General features: G+C 42.2%; 1 protein-coding gene across 1 annotated transcript; it reads left to right on the top strand.

Annotated features, from left to right (window-relative positions):
• The first annotated feature begins 824 nt into the window (after positions 1-824).
• On the top strand, positions 825-21,422 carry LOC119655993 (facilitated trehalose transporter Tret1-like). The gene is made up of 6 exons (XM_038062230.1): positions 825-1,403; positions 7,021-7,185; positions 7,276-7,418; positions 7,504-7,612; positions 14,511-15,043; positions 21,014-21,422. Exons 1-6 carry the CDS (start codon positions 1,346-1,348, stop codon positions 21,389-21,391), a joined length of 1,386 nt encoding a protein of 461 aa, XP_037918158.1. The 5' UTR covers positions 825-1,345; the 3' UTR covers positions 21,392-21,422.
• The last annotated feature ends 234 nt before the right edge of the window (positions 21,423-21,656 follow it).

Here is a 21,656-nt window from a genome sequence, read left to right as displayed (position 1 = left end):
TGAGAAACCTTTCACTCTTTTGGTCTAATTCGAACCCCAAGCTGACACCGTCCATATCTGTGGATGCCTTTCCTGGCCCTCATGAACCCTGCTCTTCAGCATCCGAGATCAATGCTCGGGTTCTGTTCCTCAAGCATGCGAATAAAGTCCCCCGTCTTTTTTCAGGGACTCTGTTCGGCTCAGCTTCACATTCACAATGATGAACTTAGGCCGGCCGCGAGGACTTATTGTTGAAATCGCTTGCTGGGGCTAAGATACGCAGCGCTATATAGGGGCTCATTCGAGATGTTATCTTACCTAGATTGGCTCAAGGCAGAAAAGATATTAAATCACAACAATAATTCATTTTTCCTTCGCTTTTGTTTTTTCGAGTTCTGTATATCTACTAAGCTTCTCCGATGAAATATTATGCACCAATAAGGAATATGTTATGATCATTGAGGAAAATTTAATATCAAAAGTTCGTGGCTTTCTAACAATTTGTCGATTTTATAAAAAAAACCCGCTTAACTTAATATTCACCGATAGCAGAGATATGTCCCCAATAACTCATTTCCTGCCGCTTGCAAGATCGTTAGAATCATCATTAAAGATTCTTTGCAAAGTTTCTGGGAAGTTCGGAGCAGTGGACCTCATTGCATTTGAGTGCACAATTGCCAATTAGACCTATCATGAATATATCTCTCATTACGAACAGCACTTATGAGGCACAATTTTCTACCAACTAACAGTCTCCTAAATAGCACGTATGTTACGTGGATGTGAAACTATTATCACAGATAACGATCTGAGACTACTGGCTTTATGGATGCAGTACTAACGATAGTATCAGTCAGTAAAACAGCGTACTGGTCATCCCAACTCCCAAAAGGTGTGCAAGTTTGGAGGGGTTTGTAACCGGTTCAAAAGTTTTGAAGTGTGTATTCATTGATAGTAGATTCAGCGCAGTCATAATGCTTCAAGTACGAGTTTATAACGTATTTAACCATGTTCTTGACACAAATTGAAATAGTTCGGATTCAGACTCGATACTCGTCCCGTCATCAAATAAAAATGAGATAAACCCGATTTCCGCTAAGGGGTTGAAATTGTCCAGTCCTTGCTTTAAGACCCTAAAGATAACTACAGGCAACGGAAAGTATCTTACGAAAAGTGGTGAAATCTATACGATTTTTTTCTCCATAGCTTTCGTAATCGAACCAATACGATTTATTGAAATTTATTATCTGTTGTGAAACAATGCAAACAGTCCCCAAAAGTGCCGTATAAGCGTCAGTTCAGTGAACATTGTTGAATAAAACGTGATTAAAAGTGCAACATAAATCGGCTTTAAAAAGTAACAGACATGGCTATTACCGTGAATGCGCCAAGTGTTTTCCCGCAAGTTTTAGCAGCTGCTTTAGGTGAATAGTTTGTGATAACACACTATTACTGTTTGGAATTATGGTTGATGCTAGACTAAACTATTTATACTTTAAATTGAAGATTGTATCAATTTAGCTCTCAGTTCAAGGTGCCTGCATTATTTCGACTTCCTTTACCGGAAGTATTATAATTTGTCGGAAAAACGTCTTAGCGACGATTGATAGTTTTGGTTATATACCCACCAAATTTCTCACTTTCCTTTGCTTCTCTGGATTTTATTGGGGTTTACTTTACTAATATCTTTAAAATTGAATATTGCAATAATTTCCTCTAATAGCTGTCGATATCAGCATGAATAGTGAGTCACTACAGGAGCATCCTACAAGTGCTTACTGCGCCAATATCTCTTTATAATTCAAGTTGTCTTTGCGAAATCGATAAGGAATATCTTATCATGAATGGCTAATTTTGTTAGATGTCTTGTTTGGATGGAGAGACGTGTGCTGGAGTGACGACCTCCGTAGAAGCGTTGACCATTTCCTGATAAACAACGACAGTAATGTACAACTATTTAACAAAGTTTCAGTGTTAAAAAAGAATTTTGCTCGGCTCTTCCAGTTCATCGGAAGCTCTTTCATTTTAGGAGGTGACTTTAACGTAAATAAATTGGAAAACCGGAAGCTAGACGGTTGAGGTAGAAAAGGCTTTGTGTTTCCCTATGTGAGGAACGATGAATACACGACAGTTCCGCGTGTACATAGTTAAATATTCAACAGTGCGTTATCTTTTAAAGATCCAGTTACACAAAAAAAAAATCTGGAGAGCACTGTATTGATAATAGCCAACCTCATGCGCTTCACACTAAGAGTTTAATATGATTAGCAAATGTGAAGAGCTTAACCTGCAGCAGATATAAACAAGTCGGGAAGCCGAAAGTTGGACACTTCAGGTATGAAAGGTTTTGTTTATAAAGACATTCGGGTGGGCATTTGTCCCATTAGTACTTAGCACGTAATATATCCCCACTTTACGTGAGAATATCCACATTCAGTCTTGAATTTCTAAAGAAGCGAACTTTGACCGATTATAATTTTGTTAGTCATGGTGCGATTCCCACCAAACTTGGTAAGATCATGCTCTATGTTATCATCATCACCAACGGCGTAACAACCGGTATCCAGTCTAGGCCTGCCTTAATAAGGAACTCCAGACATCCCGGTTTTACGCCGAGGTCCACCAATTCGATATCTCTAAAACCTGTCTGGCATCCTGACCTACGTCATCGCTTCATCTCAGGCACGGTCTGCCTCGTCTTCTTTTCTACCATAGATATTGCCCTTATAGACTTTCCAGGCTGGATCATCCTCATCCATACGGATTAAGTGACCCGCCCACCGTAACCTATTCAGCGGGATTTTATTCACAACTTGACGGTCATGGAATCGCTCATAGATTTCGTCATTATGTAGGCTACGGAATTGTCCATCCTTATGTAGGGGGCCAAAAATTCTTCAGAGGATTCTCCTGTCGAACGCGGCCAAGATTTCGCAATTTTTTTTGCTAGGAACCCAAGCCTCCGAGGAATACATGAGGACTGGCAAAATCATTGTCTTGTACATTAAAATCTTTGACCCTATGGTGAGACGTTTCGAGTGGAACAGTTTTTGTAAGTTGAAATAGGCTCTGTTGGCTGCCAACAACCGTGCGCGGATTTCATCATCGTAGCTGTTATCGGTTGTGATTTTCGATCCTAGATAGGAGAAATTATCAACGGTCTCAAAGTGGTATTCTCCTATTTTTATTCTTCCCGTTTGACCAGTGCGGTTTGATGTTGTTGGTTGATTGGTTTTTGGTGCTGACGTTGCCACCATATATTTTGTCTTGCCTTCATTGATGTACAGCCCAAGATCTCGCGCCGTCTGCTCGATCTGGATGAAGGCAGTTTGTACGTCTCGAATGGTTCTTCTCATGATGTCGATATCGTCAGCATAGGCCAGTAGTTGGGTGGACATAAAGAGGATCGTACCTCTTGCATTTATCTCAGCATCACGGATCACTTTCTCCAGGGCCAGTTAAAGAGGACGCGTGATAGGGCATCCCCTTGTCGCAGATCGTTGTTGATGTCGAATGGTCTTGTGAATGATCCTGCTGCTTATATCTGGCCTCGCACATTGGTCAGGGTCAGCCTAGTCAGTCTTATCAATTTCGTTCTTTGGGATACCGAATTCTCCATGGCCGTGTACAGTTTTACCCTGGCTATGCTTCATAGGCAGCTTTGAAAAGATGATGTCCCCAATGTCCCCATTTCAACGGTTGTTCCATCGCTTGCCGCAGAAAGAAAATCTGATCTGTTGCTGATTTGCCTGGAGTGAAGCCTCTTTGGTATGGGCCAATGATGTTCTAGCCTAGCAAGATAGCGGAGAATATCTTATAGATGATACTCAGCAACATGATACCTCTATAATTGCTGCACTGTATGATATCTCCCTTTTTATGTATGAGACAGATAATGTCTCGTTGCCAGTCGTCAGGGATTGATTCGCTGTCCCATACCTTGAGCACAAGTTGATGAACCAGTACCTCGGGTTGACTCTTGACTGAAAAATGAGCTTTTCTGAGCAAATCCAAGCAGCAGCTAACAAGGCTGCGGCTGGAGTTTCGGCGTTAAGTAGGCTAACGGCAAACATTGGGGGTGCTACGTCTAGTAAGCGACGTCTCCTGATGAGCTCAACGCAGTCTGTCCTGCTCTACGGCGCAAAGGTATGGGTTGGCGCTCTTAAAAAGAAGGTATATCGTAAACGCCTCGCGCAAGTACAGAGACGCCGAGCTTTACGGGTGGCGCCTGCGTACCGCACTGTCCCTGAACCGGCCGTGATGGTGATCGCGGGAGTTATCCCCGTTGGGGGTTCCTTGAACTGACAGTTCCCTTTCTCCTCTCCTCTCCCGTTGGTGAAAGGAATTCCGTGATTTGAAGGCTCCGCAAAGCGGGAGAGTTCGGGGACTAGCCGGAAGTATAATAATTTGACAAACGGTTCCAAGCTAGCTCTCTGACGATGGGGAGGTGTTTAGTTGGTAATCCGACGACGTACCGAATCGGGAGTCCAACACTGTGTGCGTAAATGCATTCACCTACCCTACCCCCAAAAAAAAAAGTTGATGAACCACTTGGTGTAATTGGTCGCCTCCATATTTAATCAATTCAGCTGTAATTCCATCGGCTCCTGGCGACTTATGATTTTTAAGCGGATGAATTGCATGCACTGTTTCTCCTATACTTGGTGGTGGCAGTATTTGTCCGTTATTTTCAGTTGGCGGGACCTCCAACTCTCCGATGTTCTGGTTGTTCAGTAGTTCATCAAAATACTCAACCCATCGCTTCAATATGCCCATTCTGTTGGAAATCAGATAACCCCCCTCCCCCCATCGAGGGGTGTAAGGCTTCATCCTGCTGACTTGTTGATAAAACTTGCGCGCTTTTTGTGGTTACTCCCTGTACTTTTCGAGTTTATAGACTTGTTGGTTCTCCCAGGCTTCCTTGTTCTGTCTGTGAAGTCGCTTCTCCGCTCGATGGACTTCGTGATAAGTCTCCGTGCGTGCCCGCGTCCTTTGAGAATGCAACATTACTCGGCATGCAGCATTCTTTCGTTCCGTTGCTAGATTACATTCATCGTCAAACCAGCCGTTCGGACTCTTTTTGCGGCTGGGGCCAAGTATGTTTGTTGCCGTATTTATGATAACGTTCTTCAGGTGATTGTGAAGATCATTTGTTGATGCTTCATCTCCAGGTCCTCAGTTGACTGCGGTTATTGCGGCATACATTTCGCTCTTATAGGTATTGCGGAGGGCTGTGTTGTGGATGGCTTCAGTGTTAACTCTCACCTGATTGTCAGAGGGGATTGTAGGTGGTGTTGTTTTTCGAGCTCGGAGCACCATGCTAACGAGATAATGATCCGAGTCTATATGGGTCTCCTTATATGTTCTGACATTCATCAAGGCTGAGAAGTGGCGGCGTTCGATCAACACGTGGTCAATTTTGTTGAAAGTGGTCCCGTCTGGAGAGGCCCACGAATGTTTGTGGACTGCTTTCTACGCAAACCAGGTACTTCCAACAACCATTTCGTGTGGCAATGCTAATTGAATAATGCGCAGTCCGTTATCATTTGTATTTTGGTGTAGGCTATGACAGTCAACGTATCGCCTGAATACAGGCTCCGTCCGATAACAGCAGGTTTCATTTTTTGCTCTGTGTTATACCCTAGATTTTTGCAAAATATCATGGTTTTCGGAGACTAGGCACCGTATAGTGGGAGCCTCTTGGTTTTTTCAGAATTTTGGAATGGGTAGTTTCTGAAAATCCGTTCGTTGATGAAATGACCACTTTCGACCCCTCGAACTCTCTACCTTTCCAACAAATGTAGAAACACACGGCTTCGGAAAGTGTTAACTTAGACCTTTCATCTGATACCTCACATGGATATATTTGATGAAAAAAATGTACACCCCCCCCCCTCCTTTTGCATTTATAGGTACCCCCCTTGAATTAAATGTAGAATTATGTAACTCACTGTATGAGTGAGCGTTCAAGTTCCCACCTTTCCACCAAATTTGGTGCGAATCGCTACGACCGTCTTCGCGAAAAATGCGTGTGATGAACGGGCAGACAGACAGACAGATGGACGATCAGGTATTGATTGTGGCAAAGGCTGTACCGGGCTCAGTAAAGAAGAAGACTGCATGCAAGCGACGAGAGAATTGATGCAGTCCTAAAAAATGGTTCAGGGTTCAAAATTGCCTGAAGGATCTGAGTGTAATTATGCGGTGTTTCTAATGATTAATTATCTGAAATAATAAAAAACTTGTTGTTTTTTTTTCGTTGGTGTGGATATTTATTCTTGCAAAAACCGATATTTCGGGAACCACTTGTTCCCTTCATCAGTGCAAACAAGTCCTGTCGGAATTGGCCAGAGTCTGTATGCCAGTGCTAACTTGTTACCACCTGAATCTGTGAAAGAAAAGCCGAGGGTCCCAGGAAGCAGTAACGGAGGGAGTGCAACGCTTGGACCCCAAATCGGCTCCACAAATGAAATTCCGGGAAATGGGAGCAAATGTTTGGATAACCGTGAAGCCAAGGAAGCAGGCAAAAGCAAGGATTCGTTATAGAAAGCAGAGGTGACCTCTCTTACGCTGCGATTCTGCGGAAGGTCAAAGAAGATCCGACGCTAAACTCCAACTGTCGGAGACCTGTAGCGGAATAGGCGACAATAAAACTTCGAGGGGGTATTTCCTGCAGCAAGGAATTGGCAGAAGCTGGTGCTGCTACCTAAGGCTTGTTAACCCCCACCTGAGCCAGGGTCAGTATCTTTTGAAGATTTCCAGCTCCTAAAAAGGATAAAGATTTTGGCGACAGTCATGAAAAGGTGGCAGAACACTTTCCCTGTGCGTTCGTCTGAAGGTACCAACACTCCAGAGTCCACCCGCATACGGAGGGGCGTCTTTCAGACGAACACAAACATTCATGACGAACTACGATTCGCACCCTTCTTATTACAATCTAATGCTAAATGTATACCAAAGAAAACGCATTTTATCTTCAACGTTTAGCTAACACGCTACACCATACACTTATGTCAATTTTGATTTAACTATTGTTTTCAGCAAGCCTATCAGCTTTCATGGGAGGAGCAGCATATGGCTGGTCATCTCCCGTTGGAGTAAAACTAACCTCAAACCAAACAGAAACTCCTTTAGGCACTAGCATTAGTCCCGAATCTGATGAGTATGCATGGATATCATCATTAATGATCGCAGGAGTTTTATTGTGTAAGTATAATAATTTCCCGTGATTTATTCCATTAATTAAATTGCAACACTTTCAGAATATTAATGAAATATTTTTATTTTTCAATTCAGCGCCATTGCTGACAACACATTTACCTGATAGAATTGGGAGAAAGTGGACTTTACTATTCAGTTCCATTTTTTTCTTGGTAGCCGACATATTGTTCATATTTGCCTACGAGGTTTGGATTATGTATATCGGCCGAATCCTGCAAGTAATTATGAATCCCTATATATTGGATTATATCCAGTCACGATAATAATGTATACGTAAATTATATTTAAAATCCAATTCTGCAGGGTTGTGGAGCAGGATTTATAATAACAACTTTACCTTTATACCTTGGGGAGATAACTACAGATAACACACGGGGACCATTAGGAACATTTTTTTCACTCTTTTTAACAGGTATTTATCCCATTATATTCCCCATTTTTTCTTTTAGACTTCTGGTGGCAATAACTAAAATTAAGGAAGGCAACAAATGGGTAACATATGAAAAGATATCATCCGTAATAGTAACATGGAAGAAAACATATTTGATCAGACTAGAATTTTTTTTTCAAAACTTCATTTATTGTATCTTCCACTTCTTGCAGAACGAACGGTATGTAATCGAATCTTATTAACTAAAAAAACAAAACAAATTCCTCTCTACCGGTTGGGATTTATGATTATTGAAAGGCTACCTTTTACCTTCGTGGAAATTCTCCATGTCATTAGCCGGTTTTTTCAAATGAAATTTGAAGGGACTTGAAAGCATCCTCAGGGCTATTGTGAGAGGATCGCTCGTGGTGATAGGGGGGTCAAAGGGTAGTATAGGTCCCAGGGCGAAACGTGGATTAGTATCCACGATGGAGCATAAACCCTGGGAAACGCCTGCTGAACCAACACCAACAGTTCTACTACCAAACCCTATCTCCACCTCCACGTGGTGACCGCTGGGAGTTCTTCCTTAACGAAAAGCTGCAGACGGAGAAGGATAAAGGCGAGTCTTCCGCGCCTAAAAACGGGATAAATTGTACCGACTGGTCCTCCAGTTGGGGGTTCGGTAGGGCTGACAACCCTACACGGAAAACTAACGTTACGAAGCCCCAGAAGGAGCCTCGGACAGGATGGATTTTACAACGACGAACCCGTCAACGAAAACGGAATAACGATTGCACATTTTCTCAAGGAACGTGCACTCCCTGTACAGACCAAATGCTGCCCAGCAACTAGCCAATATCCTATTCTAATATAAGGGTGATGTGATAGCGTTAGAAGAGATGCGCTAGAAAGGAACTAGTTTCTTGGAGAAGAGCCACCACACCATATATTATAGCGGCCATCCAGTAAATCATGTGCTCGGAGTAGGTTTCTTAGTCAGCTGAAAAATGAAATCCACTATTATCGGCTTTGAAAACATAAGCAAACGGCTATGCACTCTGCGTTTGCGAGGCAAATTTAGAAATATAAGCCTCATAAACGTTCACGCCCCTTCAGAGGAGACCGCAGAGTCGGAGAAGGATACCTTCTACGAGGCAGTACAACGAATCCTCGAAGCCTGTCCCAGGTATGATATCAGAATCATACTTGGGGATTTTACAAGCCAAATAGGGACAGAGCCCGTATTCAGGCGATAAATTGGATCCAATAGCTTATATCAAAATACAAATGATAATGGACTGCGGATTATTCAATTAGTAGTGTCACACGAAATGGTTGTTGGAAGTACCTGGTTGGCGTAGAAAGCGGTCTACAAACAAACGTGGGCCTCCCCAGACGGGACCACTTTCAACCAAATTGACCACGCATGATTGAACGCCGCCACCACTAAGCCTTGATGAATGTCAGATCATATAAGGGGGCCAATATAGACTCAGATCACTATTTCGTTCGCATGGTGCCCCAAGTTCGAAAAACAACACCACCTACAATCCCCTCTGACAATCAGGTAAGAGTTAACACTAAAGCCGTCCACAACGCAGCGCTCCACAACACCTATAAGGGGAAATGGATAACGCAATAACTGCAGTCAACAGAGTTCCTGGAGATGAAGCATCAACAAATGATCTTCACAACCAGTTGAAGAACGTTATCATAAATACGGCCACAAACATAATTGTCCCCAGCCGCACAAAGAGTCGTAGCGGCTGGTTCAACAATGAATGTAAGCTAGCAACGGAATGGAAAAATGCCGAATGCCGAGTATTGGTGAATTCTCAAAACATGCGGGCACGCGAAGGGACTTATCACGAAGTCCGTCGAGCGAAGAAGCCACTTCACAGACGGAAAAAGGAAGCCTGGGAGAACCAACAAGTCTGTGAACTAGAAAAGTACAGGGAGCAACCAGGCGCACAAGTTCTACCAACAAGTCAGCAGGATGAAGCCTTATACACCTCGATGTTCATCCTGCCGAGACAATGAGGGAAATCTGATTTCCCACAGAATGGGCATATTGGAGTGATGGGTTGAGTATTTTGATGAACTGCTCAACAACAAAAATATCGGAGAGTTGGAGGTCACACGAACTGAAGACGACGGACAACTGCTACAGCCACCACCAAGTGTAAAAGAAACAGTCCGTGCAATTCATCGGCTAAAAACCACAAATCGCCAGGAGCCGATGGAATTACAGCCGAATTGGTTAAATGTGGAGACGACCAATTACACAAAGTGGTTCATCAACTAGTGCTCAAGGTGTGGGACAACGAATCAATGCCTGATGACTGGCAAAGAAGCATGATCTGCCTTACACATTAAAAGGGAGATATCACACAGTGCAGCAATTATAGAGGTATCACGTTGCTGAGTACCATCTATAAGATATTCTCCACTATCTTACTAGGCCGGATAGCCCCATATGCCCAGAACATCATTGCCCCATAACAAAGAGATTTCACTCCAGGTAAATCAGCAACAGATCAGGTTTTCTCTCTGCGGCAAGCGATGGAAAAACTGTTGGAATATGGACGTCATTTGCACCATCTATTCATCGACTTTAAAGCCGCCTATGATAGCATAGCCAGGGTAAAACTGTACACGGCCATGAGAGAATTCGGTATCCAACAAAATTGATAAGACTGACTAGGCTGACAACGACCAATGTGCGAGGCCAGATAAAAGCAGCAGGATCATTCTCAAGACCATTCGACATCAACAACGGTCTACGACAAGGGGATGCCCTATCATGGGTCCTCTTTAATCTGGCCTTGGAAAAGTGATCTGTGGTGCGGGGGTAAATGTGAGAAGCACGATCCTCCACGATCAAGTCCACATAACTACTGGCCTATGCTGAGAATATTGATATCATGGAAAGAACAAGATGCCTTAATCCAGATCGAGAAGGCGGCGCGAGATATTAGGGGCTATGGTAGAAAATGTAGACAAGGCAGACCCTGCATGAGATGGAACGATGGCGTAGGCCACGATGCCAGACTGCTTAAGGGATATCAAATTAGGGGACCTCGGCGCAAAATCGGGATATCTGGAGTTCCTTATTAAGGCAGGCCTAGACCGGATACCGGTTGTTGTGCCGCTGATGATGAAGAATCGCCGTTTCGCCCGCGAACGTAGGTGCATGGTAGGGCAAAAGTAATCGATTCATTGGAAAACGTTATAACTTTTGCAAATGATGCCAATTGTCAATTCGGTTTTGACATTTGTGAAGAAAACAATAGCAGAATACAAATCGACAAGCCATGAATCGGTTTACTCGGCAAAAATGCGGAGTCATTGTTTCTATTTTTTGCGCAATAATTCGTCGGCTGTGTTGACGCAGCGTGAATGCAGATTTCCTGGCCGTCCTCCTCATGAATAGATTGGGACCACACGAGATGTTCCCAAGGCTAGCCGGCTCCGGAGCAACCGTTCTGCTGATAATATCGCTGCTGTTGCCCAAAATGTCGAAGAAGAGCCCGGAACATCGACCACACGCAATTCTCATTAGCTGGCGGTCCCCACGCAGAATTTTAGTGGAAGATTTAAAGATGTTCCCGTACAAAGTGTAGACAGTGCATCAGTTGTTAGCTGTCGACCGCCAAATGCGTTTAATCTACGCTCAAGCCATCTTAAATCTCAACGAAGAGGAGGACGATTTTGCATCGAAAAAGCCGTTACGTGAATAAAAAAAATAATCGTTTCTGGGAGACCGAAATTCCATGTACCCACGAGGAACTAGTTCACCCACTCAAAGTTACTGAGTAGTGTGTTGTTTACACTGGAGGAGTCATCGGGCCATTTTTCTTTGAGGACCCCGAGGACGAAACGACGACTGTAGATGGCGTGCGCTACAGAGCCACGATTACCAAATTTTTCTTCCTCAATTGGATGAATTGGGATTGGAGGTGTGTGTGGTGTGGTTCCAACAGGACGGTGCAATGGAGCACGCTGTTCGAGCCACTACCAATATTTTTAAGGAAGCACTTCCGGGTCACTTAATCTCTCATTTTGGTGATTTGGCGATTTTGAATACTGGGGGAGCTTATAAGGAATGGAAGAGTCCAGAGTGCAGAGCCTTGAACTAAAGCGCTCGTATGGTCGTTTGAATTTCACTAAGAAGGAAACTTTAGGATCAAAATAAGAAGACAGACTTTTTGTTGATTATTTGGGCAGGTTAGTTTTAACTTTTGTTGCAGAGATGCCGAAGGTTGCGAATAGGTCGCTTCTAATATTGTCCTCCTGTTAACTAGTGAAGACCTTCTACCATTTCCAGCCATTTCCTCAGTAGCTACCCTTACCACTAAGTCATTCCACCTCCTGTCAGCATATGTTGTGGCTCTAAATAGGTGGCTAAAGAAGATCAGATCATTCGAGTAATATTGTAGATTATCTAGTTTAACTGGAGCGTTTTTCCGTTTCGAGAGTTATTTTATTATCTTAAACATTTGCGGAGCAACTTTTTATAATCTTCGGCGCTTCTTCTTCTTTTTCTTCAGCCTTTGTCCCGTTCACAAGCGGGGTTGGCTCGTCATGACAGGTTTCGCCATTTGGTTCTATCAAATGCCTGATGGGGATGCAATCGCGAGGATTTTAAATCCCCATCCAGCGTATCAAGCCCACCGTTGTTTCGACCTGCCTTTTGTTCGCTTACCATTGACTTCGATGTTCAGACCAATATTGGTAACTGAATTCTAGTTAGCGCAAATTACGCGACCATACCATCGAAGACGCCTCTATCGCAATTTTTCCATGATCGGTGCAACTCCATATTTATCGCGGATATCCTCATTTCAGATGTGATCAAAACCTGTGACGCCACTAGTCCAACGTAACATCTTCGTCTCTGATAGCTCTAACTGATAAGAGTTTAATTCATCAATTACTCCGACTACGGGCAAACTCTCCTGACGTTGAGTGAGCCTATTGCTATCCCTAACTAATACCAGGATTGAGGAGGAAAGAGAGCTATACTTATAACACTTGACCCGCTTTCTTAGAGCGTGTCTTTCAATAATGTGTGCCAGGAACGAGTTGAAATGAACCTCATACGTATCTATTTCCCTATTCGAGTGAATTTGTCCATTGGTGAACCCAGAGACTTGCGGAAGCCTCTATTGATAGCGACCTAGTGTACGAATCCTAAAAGGTCTCAAAGATTTATGTCGAGGATCAATAGAAAAGGTTTTCTCAATTTTAGAGGGCAGTAAGGCATGACGGTCTGATAGATTTGCCACGGGGGAACAGAGAGTTACTACTTCCGCTATATAAGAAGAAAACAAGAAACAGTCAAGGAAGAATGAACCATGAGGGGCGATGGAACTCCTGCATTAATAATATTCATATTTAGAAAAGGATCCGATTGGAACCAATTGAAAAACGCTATCCCATTTGATTAATTGGATAAGTCTCCTCAGGAGAAATGCTCTGCACATAGGCCTTTTCTTAGTAAAGAGGCATCAAATTCAGACGATATATCTTATAGCTCAGAAAACGGGGTATGAGGTGATTACTTAGACCACTTGGGAAGTTTGGCGCTCCGATTAGCATTCTTAGCAAGCTCCGACTTGTTAGGGGGAGTTTAGTTGAAATCAGGATGTTGTTAAATACCAAGTCCTTCGATGGAACTGGGTGCGATATTACTTTATATTTGGCTTATATGGTCATACCCCCTGTTTCATGCTTTGTTGTATCTTTGTCCCACAATGTGTGTTGCTACTGCAGATCTTATATGTTCACTGCAATTGTTTTTCCGCATCCGGCTTCTGCGATATGCTGCAAAACTTAGGTTTGGCTCATTCTTTTAATTGTTCTACATACATCATGCCGCACTTCGAGCAAGTGATTCTATATATTTTGAATCCTTGTCCTTATTAACTTCTGTTTCTGTTGTGTGCATATGTTACTGACATTCATTTGTTCCTATGATGACTAGGTCCTTGAATGAGGGGTTGTCTACTTGATTCTTCACTTTCCCGGAGGCATGGTGCTTTTCAATGATATATCGACATTGACCGCTTACTTAAACTCAAAACATAGTGCTGCGGAGAGCATCATCGCCGCTTTGTTCGCCACTTCACTATGTTTTGAGCCTTAAGGAGCAAGGATGATTGGAAAAGGGTCACCGATCAAACGATGGCGACTAACCTCTCGGGTCATCAAAGTATTTCTATTTGTATTGACTGGTAACACTTTGACGGTTTGGTATCTCGTTTCTGTTGAAACTTGTACCGAGCTCCTTTGCTAATAAATAGTGACAAATCCTCCTTTATTTGTCTGTAAAATTGTCTAGCCAAGCAAATATTAATATTACGAACGTCTTAAATCTGAAATTTACCGCAATGTCGTCCGTCCTGTCGCTCTCTATGGTTCTGAGTGTTGGCCAACTAGAAAAGACAATGAACGACGTCTTGCGGTAATGGAAACAAAGATGTTACGTTGGACTAGTGGCGTCACACGTTTTCATCGCATCCGAAATGAGGATCTCCGCGATCGTTATGGGGTTGCATCGATCGTGGAAAAGTTGCGAGAGAGGTGTCTTCGATGGTATGGTCATGTAATTCGTGCTAATGAGAATTCACTTGCCAAGATTGGTCTGAAAATCGGAGTCGATGGTAAACGACCAAAAGGCAGGCCGAAACATCGGCGGCTTGATACGCTGGATGGGGATTTAAAAGCTTCAAGATTGCATTCAGATCAGGCATTCGATAGAGCCAAATGGCGAGACCGATCACGACGAGCCGACCCCGCTTGTGAACGGGGAAAAGGCTGAAGAAGAAGAAGAAGAAGGCAGCTACCCTTGCTACTCAAAAATACTAAAGTTTTTTCTTGATATAATATTCATTAACAACCCAATAAAGGCTTCCCTTTTTATTTTTTTCCACAGGTGGTATCCTGTTCTCCTACGCTGTTGGAGCATACACATCTTATTACGTGCTACAATACGCATGTCTAGCTCTACCAATTATTTTCACTGGAACTTTCGTTTTCATGCCTGAAAGTCCTTTCTATTTGATTGCTAAGGGAAGAAAGGATGACGCAATAAAATCACTCCAATTCTTCCGACGGCAACCTGCAGATAAATTTGAAGAGGATATCAAAGTGATGCAAGAACTCCATGAAGAAGCAGCACAACGGAAGACATCAATTTGGGCTATTATCAAAAACAAAGGAAACTTAAAAGCATTCCTTATATGTTGGGGATTAATATCTTTTCAACAGTTAACTGGCCTTCAAGCAGTTTTATTTAATACTCAGATAATTCTGGAAAAAGCAAATGCTGGCGTTGATTCCGGTCTAGGAGCTGTTATCACAGGATCATTCCAGTTGGTGATCAGTATCTTTACACCTTTAATAACGGATAACTTCAAGCGGAAGACTATTCTTCTATATTCGACAGCTATCGCGACATTAGGATTGGTAAGTTTTAGTATAGAAATATAGATACGATGAATTATTCAATTAATAAAAATTCGTGATTGCGGTAAAGAAAATATCTATTTTCAAAAATATAAATATAAATCTGTCACTTGCAAACGATAGTTTAAGACCAAAAATAACATTTTGAGAACAATACTATTAAAAGTTTGATAATTATTCAAACTGATAGAAACTAAGGCTTAACAACTTCATAAATTTCATAGAATAGTCTGTGAAGCCACTTTCTGGTGTTATGAAATATAGTCGAAACTGGGTGCTTGAGCCGAGAGCATCTTCGTCAAATCGAAGTGACAACCTCCTCCTGTCAAGCGAGCCAAGCAGCCATTAGTAAACAAACTTTGATTACTGTGTAATTGTGTTGTAGTTACTGTTTTCAATAAAGATTTGTGGAATTATATACGTCATTCGAACAAGGAATTACAATGGACTCGGGTGCATCCTTAATCAATAACTACTTTTTGGGACGATGATGACAACCTTACCTGTCTATAAGTGCTTGACGGTTTCTCGATGCACTAAACGGCAACTCTCATTCCCTGTGGAAGATGAGCAGATTACGACATGATAGAACAAAACAATAAACTGAAGGCAGTAACAGTGGCACCGTTGGTAACCGAAGCAACTGTCTCAAGTATGTGTCTGGTCTAAAATATCACCTAACCATAATTACGTCACCGAAGAAACGCATGAACCACAGTAGCCGCCCAAGATACCGGCCAATATCCTCCAGAAAATACGTACGCAGCATTAAAAACACGTCTAACGGAATTTCCGGAATCAAACAAAAAGAGGCTCGAACGGATGTTTAACAAGGTCCAGCTAGGAAGCAAATGGTCTTCACAACTCTTCCATGAGATGAATAGTTTAGCTGAATACGAAGGACCTCCTGAAGGTAAAATGGCGCGCCTTGCTCCTGACCCAACCATAGACTAGTTTAGAAATGCATATAGAACATTTGTTACAAGTAGCAGACAAGATCGTCGATATTTCGGAACTCGGAAGCAGTGCTGACCATTCAAAACAGATCAACAGATTTTCTAGAGGGGGATTTGAAACTCCCATCAATGGTATCAACTTTTTGGTCCACTTAAGGTTGCTTTCAGATTTGAAACGAGCTGATTGACGAGGTAGCCACCTGAGCAGTGCTCAGAGAAATCAAGGGAGCAGCAACAGACACTCAATCTCGGTGATCATACCGCTGCAAAGGAGCCATAGTAACAGACAAGCGCAGATGCTCGCTGAGAAGTGCAGCCATCTATTCTAAAGGCTGAGAACCCAACCTTCAGTCTCATTATCACTACAGGGACTCTAGTTTTCTCAAAATTGCCCCAACTTGTCGAAGGAAAACTTAATGCATCCAAAACTGATTTTCGCGAGATGTTAAATCGCTTACCCACGACGTATGGGTAAGTGAAGTTCAAGAAAAGTTTACAAGGAACCAGAGGGATATCCATTACATCGAGCCATAGACTCGTAGTCACATCTGTATGACAGACGTATCTACTCTACCATCGACCTGCTCGGAGCATATTTTCAAATGTTAGATGCAGAGGAAGCCATTAGGAAAGCAGCTACCACGGCATCGTTCGGACATAGTTTCTAGGCATACCGCTAGGATGCAAACAAATTCAGACCAGTTACTGTTTGAGATCTCAGCCGATTCCTGGGAACTACCAACTACCCCATACAGGAGAAGGATAAGCCGCACTCGAAAGGCACATCAAAAACTGAAAAAAAAACGAAATCGTGGGGGGCTTGAACTCACTGGTGCTTTTGAGACGTCTAAAAAAATTTCCAGTCTATGCTACATCAAACAGCTTGCTCCGTCAAGACGTCAAACGGGTCCTTGCCATTTGACTATTGATGGCAAAAGCAGACTATTAGGTATCTTTTCAAGCAAGCAAAAAACCTACAGTATATGCAATAGGGAAAAAGAGTCACCACGCCAAATCACCATGCTTACAACCATCTCTGCAAAAACTGCGTCCAACGCCGTTTTAAGTTTGGTACAACTTATCAGGCGCGAAACATCAAAAGCCTTAGAGTTCATATCCCTCCTCCTCCCTCCGTTTTCGGTAAATATCCCATCTTTCTTCTTCAGACAGACAGAGGATAGTTCCCTATTTTTGCCTATAGCTTTGTATAGCCTTGATGCTTCTGTGATTTGTTCAATCCTTTCACAGAATTCCCTGATGCTGTTTCGCGTTCGTGTTACTACACGTCGTCAGTGCGTTTTTGCACCTGAGTCAGCCCCCAGTTTTTTCGCCTGGTTGAAGGGTTTTCGGAAATCTTTCATCATTCTGGCTAGATTCCTGTTCAACCAGGGTGCATCTCTTGATGACGTGACTGTCTTAGCAGGGCAGCTGTGTAAACGGAAACTTTGTTGAAAACTTCTACCACTCTCTCCAGTTCCGGTTCGTTCCTGATACTACTGCCCACCTATAAATGAGCTATGTCGTTTTAAAGGTGTCTTATATACGAGTCCCAATCTGTTCTCTTGGGATTCCTTACTTTTCCTTTCGCTACCGATTTTCCCTCCATGTTGGGCCTTATTATTCTGTTATTGCGCATCTCGGCATCATCGACAGCTTGTCTGTCCGATGCTATCCACTTCTTGACAAACCTATTCAAAGGATTATCTCCTAGAGTTATGATGGGTGTTGGCATCGCTGCTGAGAAGGTAGCCCATTCCTTTTGCATAACTTCAACTGTTCAAAGACTAATTTTAGTGGAGTCTAGCTATTGTCTCCTTGGAAGTAGCCCGAACGGCTGCCTCGTGGGTTCTATTTCCTACTTCCAATGAAACTTGGATAGCCACAAGGTCTTCAGACAAAAACTCTGAATGACATATATATTTTAAATTGCATTTAAGGATGATGTAAGTGCTTGGTCTTTTCGCAAGAGGAATCCGATCATCCTCTTACAAACCACGAAGTTGGCCCCGATACATTGAGGGTTCTTCTAATCCCCCCCCCCCCTTTGTGTTCATGCACAGGAATGGTGCCAACTCTGTAATTGATGTGACAGATACGGCATTTAGTTGCCGCTGAGGATCTGTCATTTACACCGATCGTGAGGAGCCTGCCTTTGCACTGCACCTTGCTTCTAAAGACTCTCCACAACCGTGTGGTAAGATATTGTTACGTACGCTACACCTGTGACCACACGTGGGGTGCCAGCGCTGTTACGATGAGAGTAAGGTGTTGCATTACCTTAGCACCAACATGGTTACCAAGGCTGTCAACTGACCAAACTCCCTTAACAGGTTTGTCAGTCGTGAATACCGATTGAGCGAGATAATATGAGGAACCGAACGGCGCGTGCTGTAGCTAACCCGATTGCTAGCAGTTCGGCGAGATGAAGGCCGAGGTTCTTCGTTCGCAAATATTACCTCCCTGTCAGGGCACACAGATTTTATCCCGTGCCTTGACCCAATAGTCAAAAAAAACTAAACCTACCCAGAGTAAACTACTCTAATTGAGACGTGAATTGATAACACCGAAAATTTCAATTCCAAAAGAGCTAAATTGCCAAACTACCTAATAAGGGAGGGGAAATAATTACAAAAAAAACCTAACGGGCGCGGGAAGAACGGCGAAAGATTAGCTCTGAGCCGATTCTGGCATCTGCGCGACGAGTGGTCTTTCTTTCCTTTTCATGATGACATGGTGGCCCCCAATAAACAATTCAACATGATGGATCCCTAATAAAGAATTCAACAACCAATAAAAAAAAATTACTGAGAAAGTTCCCAGTTTTTTGCTGTCCTCCTTCCCCTCTACCAGAAAAAGTCCGTCACATAAAAAAAACTCTCATGAAGAAGGAAATCAACTGCCACCCACTGACCTACTAGAATAATTAACTCATCGTTTTGTGAAGCATCTGATCCGAATCGCAAACCTAAGTCCCTCCCAGATTAAGTGATGTGACGGACGACTACCCTTCCAACTTCAACTAGTCCGGTTGAAAATCAAAGCTGCGATCCAAACCACAAATAATTTGAGCTAACTCCTCGGCAAACATTTAAAAGGTGTGAGCTCCTCAGCTTCGGATGGACAAGTAAATGGACAAGGTCCATTCTACTTCTTTCTAGATCCTCCACTCAGGCACTTTGGCAATACTTTCAGCTGGCTATGCAGAGGAATCTGTTGACGAGCCCTGTTTTGAGCGTCAAGCTCGAACTTACAAGAGGATGTTCACTTGGTGTACAAAATCCTCCTAAGTTCGTTTAGGCATCAGAGTATTCGCAAGCGAAGGAAGCTCTGATACATCTACTAACAAACCCGGCGGGTGTGAACCCCAAAAGATAGCGAGAATGCTACCAGCCAGTTGCTACTTACGTAACAATCTTTATTCAAAGCAATTAAGAGGTCCAAGGGGTCCTCCATTTACATCCTTGCGGCTTTGGGAAGTTAGAGTATCACCATGGTATACCATGCCCGCCTCCGTCGCGGAGTCTAACGGTATGATGTGTATAGAAAGCCTTGAAAAACGCACCCCTTTGAGTATGGTATTAGATAAACTGTCGTCTGAAATCTCGCACGGTTTCTGGGGGCTAGCAATTATTATCGCCGTCTATTTCACCATGCGGCAGAAGCACAACCCAGCACCAAAGGCTCAAAAATCAGACATAATCGAAGTCGTGTGGGATCCTAAACTCCTCGCTAGACCAGCCAGATCCTGCTATTTAGACGCGAAGTTGGTTCTTACAACACCGTCGACAGCATTCGAAAACTCATTCGAACGGATCATTGACGGCAAAAGCAGGCTCTATGATCTCAAAAACTTCTTCTCAGAAGAACTTATATATCCTGGAGGGTCGATTCATCAAAAACAATGACGAGAAGAGTCGCAATGCCAATTCAATTAACTAGACTACATAAGCCAATTTTGTACAATTGGCCCCATCTCGACGATACAACTTTAAGCCATGCACACAAATCTTCAAAGCAGTACCCTCTATCAAACTTTCGTTAACTGGTTTGTATAATGTTGTCAGGCGCATTGATGATAAACACTACAACCTTCGAGATGGACGGGAAAAACAAGAACCGTCTCAGTAGATTAACTTCAGGCAGTCTTTCTTTTCAACGACTAGATTCCTAATACACTAGAAACTGAGCCATGGGTAACATTAATTAAGAGTTACTTTCAATTTTGCCAATTTGAAATAGCATCGATATCGTCGACTATCTTTACTGTATCAAAGAAGAACAAGATAGCTTTTTCCTATTAAGAATGTTAAGCGACGAGCAGCCATTGGAGATTAACTTTGATTACTGTATAATTGTGTGGTGGTTACTGTTTTCAATAAAGGCTTGTGGAATCCTAAACCCTCGATGATCAGAAGAAACACAACTCACTATTCACGGGTGCCACAGAAATATTATATGTTAAATCTAATATAAACATGTATATTCCTATATATGTACACGTAAACTGACCTGAATGAAACTATATTGTTGTTGGGCACCTTACGAGATGATAAAGCGGGTGATAATGGAATTAAATATTTACCCTTATAGATGATGAGGTGCATCTTAGATAAATATAGTAATTGCTCCCGTAGTAAAATTAGAGAGCTCCGAACGTTGGTAAACTAACTTCATTCAATATAATGTTTGGATTCCCGTAAATTAATTGCATTCAATATAATATCTGGTTTTCGGAACTATGCAATATGTATACATATATAATTTTAAATAATGCATATATTTGTTGTAAATTCATAATCCGGTCAGATGAGTACTTAATGTGCAAACGCAAAGATAGTAATTCAGGATTTGGGTAGCGCGTTTTGTATTATATCTTTACGCTTGTCTGTTGCCGGTATTAATGAGTACTTTTATGTTTATTCGTTTATTATTATTGGCCTTTGCGTAGATACTCGTAGACTTATGATTAATAAATAAAGCTTAAATGGAATTTACCGCTCTCATTTCATTTCAGTTGAGCTTGGGAACGTTTTTCTACTTGGACGCAACAAATGTGGATACCTCGTCTATTTCTTGGCTTCCGCTTGTATCGCTTATTGTTTTCATGACCTTCACAACGATTGGATTCACACCTATACCTTTTGTGATAATCGGCGAAATTTTTTCCGAGGATATAAAATTCATAGCATCAGCAGTGCTAGCTGTAAATGGAGCGATTATAACATTTATACTTACCAGATTTTATCCAGCTATGGAAACGATAGGAGACTACTTTCCATTTTGGCTTTTTGCCGGTTTATCTGTTCTCGCTTGTGTTTTTGTTTGTACTGTTGTTTTTGAGACCAAAGGTTTAAGTTTGAAAGAAATTCAAGATAAACTGAATGGTCGTTAGTATGAAAATAAATGTATAATTTGAAAAATAATTTTATATTAAATATTTTCATTTAATTTTGAAAAGTTTGATATTTTCTCAAATAACATATAATAAAAATGAAGTATTTTAAATACATGATAAGACTGGTCCTAAAAATATTGATCGACTGACAAACGAACATGCGAATGATTCAGTCCCAAAAATGTTTGTAAATTTATCAAAATCACTTTATTTAAGTTAAATTTAGTTATCACAAGCCATGCAACTCAGCCCGAAGACAGAG

This window comes from Hermetia illucens, chromosome 4, assembly GCF_905115235.1.
Source record: "Hermetia illucens chromosome 4, iHerIll2.2.curated.20191125, whole genome shotgun sequence".
In the NCBI taxonomy this organism is placed as follows: Eukaryota; Metazoa; Arthropoda; class Insecta; order Diptera; family Stratiomyidae; genus Hermetia; species Hermetia illucens.
Note: the sequence above shows the minus strand (reverse complement) of the source record. Positions and strands in the feature narration are given on the sequence as shown.

Coding starts and splice junctions, on each gene's coding strand:
- LOC119655993 (XM_038062230.1), top strand. CDS start 1,346: ATGGCTATTACCGTGAATGCGCCAAGTGTTTTCCCGCAAGTTTTAGCA. Junction 1,404..7,020: donor AGTTTTAGCAGCTGCTTTAG/GTGAATAGTTTG, acceptor TATTGTTTTCAG/CAAGCCTATCAGCTTTCATG. Junction 7,613..14,510: donor TTTTTCACTCTTTTTAACAG/GTATTTATCCCA, acceptor TTTTTTCCACAG/GTGGTATCCTGTTCTCCTAC.